A 12709-nucleotide genomic window follows, 5' to 3' on the forward strand; every position below is an offset into this window, starting at 1 on the left:
GAGACTTTGCAAGGATTTTGAAATTGGGGGAGCTCCCTCTTCTGAAAAACATTTTTAGGGAAAACAACCTTTATATTCAGTCTTATATAATCTGTTTTCACAAATCAAAATATTGAAAGTTAGGTAATACTCCTATCATAAAGAAAAATTGATAGAAAAATGTTGCACAATTCTAAAACCACTGGAATTTAGTGTTTTATTAAGAGGACTTTGGGGGTCAGAGGAAAACTCATGAGAAGACTTTGAGCTTTAGTGTGTAGATTACAGCTGAAAAGAATGATCACTTTCTTGTTTGATGATAAAGTTGCTATAGACAATCAGAACTTTTGTTATTGAGAGACTATTTTACTGATATTATGTCTTTAGTCCTCAAAAGTGTGTGAAAAGTTGTATCTTTTTATACTATTGTAATGAGACTTTTCAGGGTGGCAGATTCCTAGGATGTGACTAATTTTTATGATGACATCATCCTTAGAGCATAATATCAGATGATGCAATTGATTTGTTCTTAATCTCTAACCCCAACTTATTTTAAGTGGCACACTTGGAATTCTATTGTCAGAAAGAAGAGTCTAACTTGACTACTTGAAACAATCTAAGCATAGTTTAAGGAGCCCTCAAATTAGATCAATTACATTTGAACTAAGTCTCTTTCACTGGAAGTATTTTTATGAATAGTTCTGTATTAATATTATACAAAATGGTGGGAAAGTTTTGTTTTTGTTTTTGTTTTTGAAACTCACCTAATGCTGTTCTTGCTGGTGTAGCATCTTTTTTGATCCAAAATGACACCCAGGATAAAACCACAGTCAGTATACAGGGAATGTATGTTTGAATAGTGAAGTATCCCATTCTTCTACTCAATTCAAAATATATGGTCATGACAACATAATCACCTGTAATAAAATATTGTCAAAAGTAAAACAACTTTCTTTGATTAAAAAATAATTCAGGGAAATAATTTTGTTAAATGTATGACTTGGATAAAAATATACAACTACAATAAGATCAAACTGTGAAAAAAGGTCAAAATACTGGTGTTCTTAAACTTAATTTTCATAAACTTTATTTTATCCATGGCTGTGCAAGACATTTTACTGGTCACTGGAAAAGACAAACAAACATATTAATTGATAGAGGAGACAGACATGCACATCTATTCTGTGATAGACCATTACTTAATGAGCTATTATTGCTTGGGTCCATCTGTATGTTTCATGTTTAAAATCAAGCGTAACATAAAATCCATCAAGCAGATCATAGTTATTTTGTTTTTTCAATAGTAACAAAGCTAAACATAAACTTTAATACATAAATTTGTATAACAGTTTTATATTTCTATGTTATAGCATGATTTTAGTTTATCAACCTTGTATTTTATATTTTATTTAACATTTTTATGTTGATCTTAGATTCCTTTCATGGCTCCAGCAGTTAGGCTGTGCCAACCCAGGACACAAACAGAAGAAATCATTTTATGACATTCTGCTTCCTCCTACTACAGCAAAGCCACACCATAAAAGAGTTATTACTAGAGAGTCCATAAGATTCCCTGAAAGGTTAAGAGAGGGTGCACGCTAAATACATTAGACATTTTATTCCAAAATCATCTCTATTTATGCCCTTTCTAGGCAACCTCCTGTTGAGAGCAGGTCTGTCCCCTTTCTCCCACCTGACCTTCACTCTTCAACGTGCTGGATTCAGCCTTTTGGCACTTGAAATTCACCATGTCCAGACCTGAACTATCATCTTCCCCCACACCAATGCCTGCTCTTCTCTCACCAAACCCAAGTCCTTCTCACTATGCAAGGCGGAAATCCAGAAGCCACCTGTGACTCCTCTTTTCCCTTCTTCATTTCCTGCATTGCCCTTAATTCTTTTTCCCACAAGTGCCAGATTCTATCACAGCTCCCACCTATCTCCTAACAACTAGCCCTTTTCCACTCCAGACCATTCCATGTCCTACCATCAAAAGGATCATTCTAAAACACAAATATCAGGATATCTCTTTCATAATCCTTCCTTAGCATCTTGCTACTCATGACTTTATTATGGTCTATACCATTCTGCATGCAATGCCCCTTGCCCATTCTGTATGCAATGCCCCTTGCCCCTTCCAAAGGAAGTCTTTGCACTCTGGACATCAGAGTCTCCCCAGGTCCTCAGATATACAAAGATCCTTCCCCATGGATCAATAAATCTCTTTTCATCTGCCTAGGGTGCTCTTCTTTTCCTTTCCCCTGCATCCCAATAGTTCCATTCACCTTTGAATCTCAGCTTAGAAATCACTTAGTTTACCAGGAAGTCCTCACTGAGCCCCTCCCAACAACTCTTATTAATTCATTTCCATAATTGCTAATATATTTTTCAGAGCAATAAACTGGTTAGGTTATAGAATATATCTCTCTTGTTTACCAATATTACTTAATGATAAATGATTGATTAGTGTTTGTTTAATGAAAAGATCATAATGAAAATCCCATTTTTACTTAAGAAGATTGACAGGGAGACTATATTGAGCCCATATGAAAACTGCCTTTCAATAATTAGAATTTTTTTGTGGTGTTCTATTGTAGCAATATTCAGGATGGTTGATAGAAACATCAATATTGAGATCATTTTCCAAGAAAGGCTTAAAATTTTAAGCAAATTAACATTTCAGTACAAAGAAATCAGAATGATTAACCTGAAGCAATCAAAAGACACAAAGATATTTTTCTAATATGAATGCCAAGTTACATCATTTCCTGAGGAAATATTATTGAATTATGTGTGATACTTAAATGCCTATTAATTTTTACATAAAATTTCAATTAAAAGCCAAGCAGAAAACAAGTGTAGACAGAAAAACAAAACATAATAAATCAGTTATGAACACAGCCTCAATGGAATATCCAGAGTTGAATAATTTCTTCAGCTACCATTGTAGGTTTCTGAGAAAGATAAAGAGGGACAATTTCAGAGCAGACACACAATTCATTTTAGCAAATCTATATGCTTCCCCCAACCTAAAGTAAATGGACTCTCTACACCTGTGCTCAACATACACCTTTGCCTGACTCAGAGATCTGTTGAATGTCCCATTATCAGGTATGAAGGACAGATGGACTGTCAGGGCCACATTCTGGGGCCTGGTCCTATAACTAGTAGTTTTTGGTGAGGTTTTGGGACACTCCCCAAGAAGCAGTTCCAGAGAGGGAGGAATTGTGGGCTCTAGCCCATTGCCCACACAAGACCAACGCATAGCCAATTTGCCACTCATCCTAAATTGGAAGGAAGGGGCCATGGGGTCCTAATTTTCAGATGCATCACATGTTTCAGTATATACTTAATTTGTTTGTGTAGGCTTGAGGCAAGGAGAGGAAGCAAAAACCCTCAGAGGTAACAAAAATCCTTCCCTATATCTATAAACATGTGGTTGAAAAGTTCTTCAGAGTGGCCAAGTACATGCCTAAGTTATATGTGCCATTAGTTTTCGGGCTCTTGGCTCAAGAAAAATGTAGTTCTATCTGCTCCGCTTCTGTAAGTGTACATATACCCACACAGACACATTCCCACACACAGACACTCACACACCGCCATGGACCCAGTCTGCTCCAACTTGGGTGTGAAGTCTCAGCTCCTGCTTTGTGTTCCTTGGAGGCTTCCCCCCCACCCCCGTAATGTTTTCCCATGCACCCTTATCAATGTGCAGCTTTCCTAATGGAATTCATGAACTGGACAAGAATGGTTTTGGTTTTCTGTGATCAGTTCTTTCTAAACCAAAGTTTCCTGGGTTTTTGGTTGACTCTTATGACAGATAATAGGGATCTAGAACCCACGGAGGTCTCCAGAGTTCACCCTGGAATGTGCTTGATGCCCACTTCCCCAGGGGAAAATGGAACAGAAACAGTTGGGGAGGGACTGAGAAGCTTCTCTTTGATCCATCAAGGTAAAAAAAAGTCATCTTGGGCCTAGTGGAATTATAATAACAAGTTGCTCTTTGCCAGTAGTTCACTTGTGTGCGTGTGTGTGTGTGTGTGTGTGTGTGCGTTTCCTGAGCCAATGTAAAGAAAAATATGTGAAAGCGTTGAAGGCTTTTTGGGAGAGCATGTGTAGTACTATTTTTTAGCACAATGGCACATATTTATGAAATAAAAATTTATTAAGCTAATACTGTGTTTCATGAAGTTGGAAGTACAAAGATTAATAAGATACAGAAAGTTCCCTCAAAGCTAAAGACTAGCCAGCCGCATCTTCCGTAATTTACCCCAGCATCGTTTCCAGAAAGAACTATTATAAATCATTATTTACTCCATGTCATAGATAACTTTGTTTATTTATTATATCTTAGGCACCAAAAACTTCCTTTGAATCTCTTTTATTTTATTTTTATTTTATTTTATGTTAGTCACCATACAATACATCATTAGTTTTTGATGGAGTGATCCACAATTCATTGTTTTCATATAACACCCAGTGCTCCATGCAGTACATGCCCTCGTTAATACCCATCACCAGGCTAACGCATCCCCCCACCCCCTCCCCTCTAAAACCCTCAGTTTGTTTCTTAAAGTCCATAGTTTTTCATGGTTCATCTCTCCCTCCGATTCCCCCCCCTTCATTTTTCCCTTCCTTCTAATGTCCTCCATGCTATTCCTTATGTTCCACAAATAAGTGAAACCATAGGATAATTGACTTTCTCTGCTTGACTTATTTCACTTAGCATAATCTCCTCCAGTCCCATCCATGTGGATGTAAAAGTTGGGTATTCATTCTTTCTGATGGCTGAGTAATTATCCATTGTATATATGGACCCCATCTTCTTTTTTTTATTGTTATGTTAATCACCATATATTACATCATTAGTTTTGGTGCAGTGTTCCATGATTCATTGTTTGTTCATAACACCCAGTGCTCCATGCAGAACGTGCCCTCCTCAATACCCATCACCAGGCTAACCCATCCCCCTACCCCCCACCCCTCTAGAACCCTCAGTTTGTTTTTCAGAGTCCATCATCTCTCATGGTTCGTCTCCCCCTCTGACATACTCCCCTTTTCTTCCTCTCCTGTTATCTTCTTCTTTTCTTTTTTCTTAAAATATGTTGCATTATTTGTTTCAGAAGTACAGAACTGTGATTCAACAGTCTTGCACAATTCACAGTGCTCACCGTAACACATACCCTCCCCAATGTCTATCACCCAGCCACCCATCCCTCCCACCCCCAACCACTCCAGTAACACTCAGTTTCTTTCCTGAGATTAAGAATTCCTCATATCAGTGAGGTCATATGATACATGTCTTTCTCTGATTGACTTATTTCACTCAGCATAACACCCTCCAGTTCCATCCACGTCGTTGCAAATGGCAAGATCTCATTCCTTTTGATGGCTGCATAATATTCCATTGTGTATATATACCACATCTTCTTTATCCATTCATCTGTCGATGGGCATCTTGGCTCTTTCCACAGTTTGGCTATGGTGGACATTGCTGCTATAAACATTGGGGTACACGTACCCCTTCGTGGACCCCATCTTCTTTATCCATTCATCTGTTGAAGGGCATTTCAGCTCTTTCCACAGTTTGGCTATTGCGGACTTTGCTGCTATGAACATTGGGGTGCATATGGCTATTCTTTTCACTGCATCTGTGTCTTTGGCGTAAATACCCAGGAGTGCAATTGCTGAATTTCTTTTAAACATCATTGTTATTTCTCCCAATTTGCTCTCCTTCTGATGGCCATGTCTTCTAACCCCCTCACAGAGGTATCTTCCCTTGGTCTCCTTTCAAAATATCCCAAGTTAATAGCCATCAAAAGCCAGCCAAGGCCTGGTAATTAGCAAGCAATGTTCAGTACAAAAAAAAAAAGTTTGCCATGGGAAGACTTGTCTTTTCTTTTGTTTATGACATCTGTTCATGAAATTAAATTCTTCATTTTAAGGAATTAAATCTATCAACCTTTTATGTTATTGTTAGTGCTGTTGAGAATCTGTTTCCTATCCTAAAATCATGAAGATATTGTATTGTTTTTGTCTATAAGTTTTGTTTTTATTTTTAGATGTAGTTGATTCTTCTTTAAATTAAGTTTCTTAAATTCCATGATCAGTTGTCACAAAATCATTCATTGTCACCCTCAGTCATCCACAGTGCCATCTCACATGTCCATATAGGTATGGATCTGTTTTATTCATGTATCCATATATGTATGGATCTATTTCTACATGTCGATTCCTGCACAATCACCACATTATCTTAATTATTAAAACTGGGAAACACACCCTTAAATGACCCCAAATTAATCACACTCTGGTACAATTCTCTCATCTTGAGTGTAAGAAGAACCTGTGATTTTGTTTTAACCAAAAGAATGTAACTTGTCACTTCCTTGATCAGGTTACTTTAGAGAGCAAAGGTGAATAGATTTTGAGATCTGTTGATTTTAAGCTAATCCAAAGAGAAATTATCATGGGTGGACCTAAGGATTGGGACTTTCCTGAACAGAGATTCTCCTTCTGGTCTTGAAGAAGTGAGCCACCATTAGCTCTACAGCTACAAATAATAAACTCTGTGAACCACCTAATGAGTTTAGAAGTAGGTTCTTCCTTAGTCAAGCCTCCAGATGAGAATGAAGCTCAGCCAATTGTAGCCTTATGAGAGCCTAAACAAAGGACCAAGCTAAGCCAAATCCATGCTTTTTACTCACAGAAACTGTGGAATTATAAATGTTTTATTTTAAGTCACTACATTCGTGGTAATCTGTTACACAGAAATGAAAAATTAAGGGACAGTGACATCAACAAGATGGCCAAATAAGATGTCCCTCAAACATATTCCCCCTCAATAACACTAATTTGGCATCCATCCATCTTTGTGCCTTTGTGGGATCTGTGGGATCCAAGTAGGAGACTATGAAATCCTGGTGTTATTCAAGAATGAAGACAGCCATTTTGAGAAAACAGACTTTTACTGAGGCAACTGACTCATTGAATCTAAAAACAGCTCTGTTCACCTGAGGACTCATCTACAGCCTCACTTGTAATTGGTTCTGTTGCTAGCACCATATGTCAAGGGACCCATGAAAAGTCACACCTACTGTGTGTGGGGTAATTGGCATATAGAACCTCAATCCCAGCTATGGACCATAAAATGGCTCATGAAACAGCTCTAGCCGGGTTGGTCACTATCTGGGAGTCTCTGAAGAACACTGACTTAGACATTCGTCCACAGATGAGAGAGCCTTTGTGGAAATCCAAAAGTCAATGGAGATGTTAAAGCACACTGCTAGAGCAAAAAAATCTGGGACTGGACACATTTAAGAGGAATAGTTTGACTTAAGCCATATCACCCATCCCCCAAAGCAGCACAGCTCAGTGACAAGAGGGATCTTGGTCTGTGATTTCTCCCACAGGGGAAAGTGAGAAAGTGTGACTTAGTGCCTGGCTTCCCCAGCTGTGTGGGGTGCTGCTAATGAGGCCCATTTCTCTCTCCTCTCACACAGAGTGCTGAGTCCTGAGCTGCATGCATGGAGGGTGGTGAGCACTGAGGGAATAGCAGCCAGGGCTTGGAATGGAATATAATAAAGGGACACAGATCCTGCTAACAGTCTCATGGATTCTATCAGGAGGTTTGCCAACAAGTTGCTGGGGAAACCTCACCTATGGACCTCCCTAACTGGACCACAGGCCCCTTTAGTGCTCTGTGTACCACTCCCTCCCCCAACAGTGGCTAGCTCCCTGTGTGCATTCTCAGTAGTGGTGAGAGCAAGCTTTAGCAAATGGCTAGTGAGCACACACAGAAAGCTCGCCCAAATCCGTAGGCCTGGGAGAAACTACAAGCTTGAGCACTCAGCAAAGCACTAAGGAAAGCAAAAAAGAGGCTGTGAGCACCCGCTATGGCTTTTCCCGATTGAGAGAAGGCATACAAGTTTAAATATTATGTCAGGAGGAAGGAAAGATGGCGGAGGAGTAGGGGACCCTATTTCAACTGGTCCCTGGAATTAAGCTGGATATCTACCAGACCACTCTGAGCACCCACGAAATCAGCCTGAGATGTAAGAAGATCTGGATCTCTACAAACAGAATATCCTGGGTGGTTGGTTTCGAGGTACAAAATGGGGAGCCTAGATTCCACAGGCAGATACTGAAGCATATAAACGGCAGTGGGAGGGAGCCTGGCCATGGGTATCCTACACCTTCGGTGAGTGACAGCCTCATGCGCTGGGGACGGGGCACAGACTCTCAGACTGGTAGCAGTGGGAAAAGGACTTTAGGGCAGCCCCCATGGCAGAAACCCAGAGCAGCAGGGTCGCACATGCGAACTGGAAGCCGCTGGCAGTTTTAGAAGCACAAAGGGCAGAGACATGCCCCAACCTGGAGGCAGGACTGGGAGTGCTGCAGAGGGGCGCACAACCCAGCACACTGCAGTTTATAGCAGCACAGACAGAAACGGAGACAGTGTGGCCTGGAGAGCTCACTGAAGAACAAACTGTGATCTCTCTGCTCTGAGGCAGAGGGTTGGAAACAGTCTCTTCTGCTATGACTCACAGAAGAGATGCAGAAAGCCACCAGGGAAAACCGCCAGAGAACAAAAGCCCCCAAAACCTGATTCCCACTGAGCCCATCCCTTGCCACAGGGGGGCAGGGTAACTCTGCCCAAACAGGGATGCCTGAGTAACAGCATGGCAGGTCCCTCCCCCAGAAGACAGGCTGGGAAAACAAGAGACCACCAACCCTAAGGTCCCTAGAAAACAGGTGCATCTTGCTTGGGTTATGGTCAATAATTTGGACTCTATACATTCCCTCAACCACCCATCAACAGAATGACTAGGAGGAGGATTGCCCCAAATAGAAAGGACTCAGAGATTATGACTTATGCCGCAGATTTACAAATGGATGCAGATATAACCAAGATATCAGAGATGGAATTCAGGCTAGCAATTGTGAAGACAATAGCTAGAATGGAGAAATCAATTAATGGCAACATAGAGTCTCTAAGGGCAGAAATGAAAGCTGAACTGGCAGAACTTAAAAATGCTATCAATGAGATCCAATCTAATCTAGATAATCTAAGAGCTAGGGTAAGTGAGGCAGAGAACAAATAAGCGACCTGGAAGACAATTTAATAGATAAAAAGGGGAAAGAGGAGGCCAGGGAAAAACAACTCAGAATCCATGAAAATAGAATCAGAGAAATAAGTGACACCATGAAGCGTTCCAATGTCAGAATTATTGGAATCCCGGAGGAAGTGGAGAGAGAGAGAGGACTAGAAGATCTATTTGAGCAAATCATAGCTGAGAACTTCCTTAATCTGGGGAATGAAATAAACATTCGTGTCCTAGAGGCAGACAGGACCCCTCCCAAGATCAAGGAAAACAGGCCAACACCCCAGCATGTAATAGTAAAACTCGCAAATCTTAGAACAAAGGAAACCGTCTTAAGGGCAGTTAGGGGGAAGATATTCCTTATGTACAGAGGGAGAAATATCAGAATAACATCAGACCTATCCACAGAGACCTGACAAGCCAAAAAGGCCTGGCAAGACATATTCAGGGTACTAAATGAGAAGAACATGCAGCCAAGAATACTTTATCCGACAAGGCTGTCATTTGGAATGGATGGAGAGATGCAGAGCTTCCAAGACCAGCAGAAACTGAAAGAATATGTGACCACTAAGCCGGCCCTGCAAGAAATATTAAGGGGGGTTTATAAAAGGAGAAAGACCCCAAGAGTGATATACAACAGAAATTTACAAGGACAATCTATAAAAACAACGTCTTCACGGGCAACATGATGACAATTAATTCATATTCTTCAATAATCACTCTCAACATGAATGGCCTAAATGTTCCCATAAAATGGCACAGGGTTGCAGATTGGATAAAAAGACAGGACCCATTCATATGCTGTCTACAAGAGACTCATTTTGAACCTAAAGATACATCCAGACTGAAAGTGAAGGGATGGAGATCCATCTTCCATACCAACGGACCTCAAAAGTAAGCTGGGGTAGCAATTCTTATATCAGACAAATTAGATTTTAAACTGAAATCTGTAGTTAGAGACACAGAAAGACACTATATCATTCTTTTTTTTTTTTTTTAAAGATTTTATTTATTTATTTGAGAGAGAGTGAGAGAGAGCACGAGAGGGAAGAGGGTCAGAGGGAGAAGCAGACTCCCTGCTCAGCAGGGAGTCCGATGTGGGACTCGATCCCGGGACTCCAGGATCATGACCTGAGCCGAAGGCAGTCGCTTAACCAACTGAGCCACCCAGGCGCCCACACTATATCATTCTTAAAGGGTCTATCCAACAAGAAGATCTAACAATTGTAAATATCTATGCCCCCAACATGGGAGCAGCCATCTACATAAGCCAACTGTTAACCAAAATAAAGAGTCATATTGATAACAATACGTTAATTGTAGGAGACCTCAATACTCCACTCTCAGTAATGGACAGATCATCTAAGCAGAAAATCAACAAGGAAACAAGAGCTTTGAATGATACACTGGACCAGATGGACCTCATAGATATATACAGAACATTCCACCCTAAAACAACAGAATACTCATTCTTCTCGAGCACACATGGAGTTTCTCCAGAATAGACCACATACTGGGTCACAAATCAGGTCTCAACTGGTACCAAAAGACTGAGATTATTTCCTGCATGTTCTCAGACCATAGTGCTTTAAAACAGGAACTCAATCACAAGAAAAAATTTGGCAGAAATTCAAAAACTTGGAAGCTAAAGACCACTCCGCTCAAGAATGTTTGGGTCAACCAGGAAATCAAAGAACTTAAACAATTCATGGAAATCAATAAGAACAAAAACATCAGTCCAAAACCTATGGGATACTGCAAAGGCAGTCCTAAGGGGGAAATACATAGCCATCCAAGCCTCACGCAAAAAAATAGAAAAATCCCGAATTCACCAACTAACTCTACACCTTAAAGAACTAGAGAAAAAGCCACAAACGATGCCTAAGCCATGCATTAGAAGAGAAATAATTAAGATTAGAGCAGAGATCAATGAATTAGAAGCCAGAAACACAGTAGATCAGATCAAGGAAACTAGAAGTTGGTTCTTTGAAAGAATTAATAAGATTGATAAACCAGTGACCAGACATATACAAAAGAAAAGAGAAAGGACCCAAATTAATAAAATTATGAATGAAACGGGAGAGATCAGAACTAACACCAAGGAAATAGAAACAATTATTAGAAATTATTATCAACAACTATATGCCAATAAACTGAGCAATCTGGATGAAATGGAGGCCTTCCTGGAAACTTATATGCTGCCAAGACTGAAAAAGGAAGAAATTGACAACCTGAATAGGCCAATAACCAGTAACGAGATTGAAGCAGTGATCAAAAACCTCCCAAAAAACAAGAGTCCAGGGCCTGATGGATTCCCTGGGAATTCCAGCAAACATTCAAAGAAAAAATAATACCTATTCTACTGGAGCTGTTTCAAAAAATAGAAGCAGAGGGAAAACTTCCAAACATATTCTATGAGGCCAGCATTGCCTTAATCTTCAAACCAGCCGAAGACCCCATCAAAAAAGAGAATTTCAGACTGATATCCTTGATGAATATGGATTCCAAAATCCTCAACAAAATCCTAGCTAATAGGATCCAACAATACATTAAAAGGATCATCCACCACGACCAAGTGGGATTTATCCCCGGGATGCAAGGGTGGTTCAACATTCGCAAATCAATCAATGTGACAGAACACATTAATAAGAGGAGGAAGAAGAACCATATGGTCCTCTCAATTAACGCAGAAAAAGCATTTGACAAAATACAACAACTTTTCCTGATTAAAACTCTTCAGAATATAGGGATAGAGGGAAGATTCCTCAAGTTCATAAAATCCATCTATGAAAAACCCACAGCGAATATCATCCTCAATGGGGAAAAGCTGAGAGCCTTTCCCTTAGGATCAGGAACACGTCAAGGATGCCCACTCTCGCCACTATTGTTCAACACAGTACTAGAAGTCTCAGCAACAGCAATCAGACAACAAAAATAAATAAAAGGTATTCAAATTGGCAAAGAAGAAGTCAAACTCTCTCTTTTCACAGATGACATGATACTTTATGTGGAAAACCCAAAAGACTCCACCCCCAAATTACAAGAACTCATACAGCAATTCAGTAATGTGGCAGGATACAAAATCAAAGCACAGAAATCAGTTGCTTTCTTATACACAAACAATGCAACTGTAGAAAGAGAAATTAGAGAAACGATTCCATTTACAATAGCACCAAAAACCATAAGATATCTCGGAATAAACCTAACCAAAGAGCTAAAGGATCTATACTCTAGGAACTACAGAACACTCATGAAAGAAATTGAAGAAGACACAAAAAGATGGAAAAATATTCCATGCTCATGGATCAGAAGAATAAACATTGTTAAAGTGTCTATGCTACCCAGAGCAATCTACACCTTCAATGCTATCCCGATCAAAATTCCAATGACATTTTTCAAAGTGCTGGAACAAACAATCCTAAAATTTGTATGGAATCAGAAAAGACCACAAACTGCCAGGGAAATGTTGAAAAAGAACAACAAAGCTGGGGGCATCACGTTGTCCAATTTCAAGCTCTATTACAAAGCTGTGATCACCAAGACACAGCTGAACTGGCAGAACTTAAAAATGCTATCAATGAGATCCAATCTAATCTAGATAATCTAAGGATCTAGATTAAAATTAG

The 12709-nt window shown here is 39.8% G+C and overlaps 1 protein-coding gene across 2 annotated transcripts in view; it reads right to left on the reverse strand.

Annotated features, from left to right (window-relative positions):
• The window catches only part of GABRG3 (gamma-aminobutyric acid type A receptor subunit gamma3), a 764363-nt gene that overhangs the window by 15921 nt on the left and 735733 nt on the right, over window positions 1–12709 (reverse strand). For both annotated transcript variants that reach the window (XM_027571971.1, XM_027571970.1), the window contains exon 7: window positions 744–896. In XM_027571971.1, the coding sequence (XP_027427772.1) occupies window positions 744–896 (153 nt within the window). The remainder of the gene's footprint in view (window positions 1–743; window positions 897–12709) is intronic.

The sequence above is a fragment of the Zalophus californianus genome, chromosome 6 (assembly GCF_009762305.2).
Source record: "Zalophus californianus isolate mZalCal1 chromosome 6, mZalCal1.pri.v2, whole genome shotgun sequence".
Classification (NCBI taxonomy): Eukaryota; Metazoa; Chordata; class Mammalia; order Carnivora; family Otariidae; genus Zalophus; species Zalophus californianus.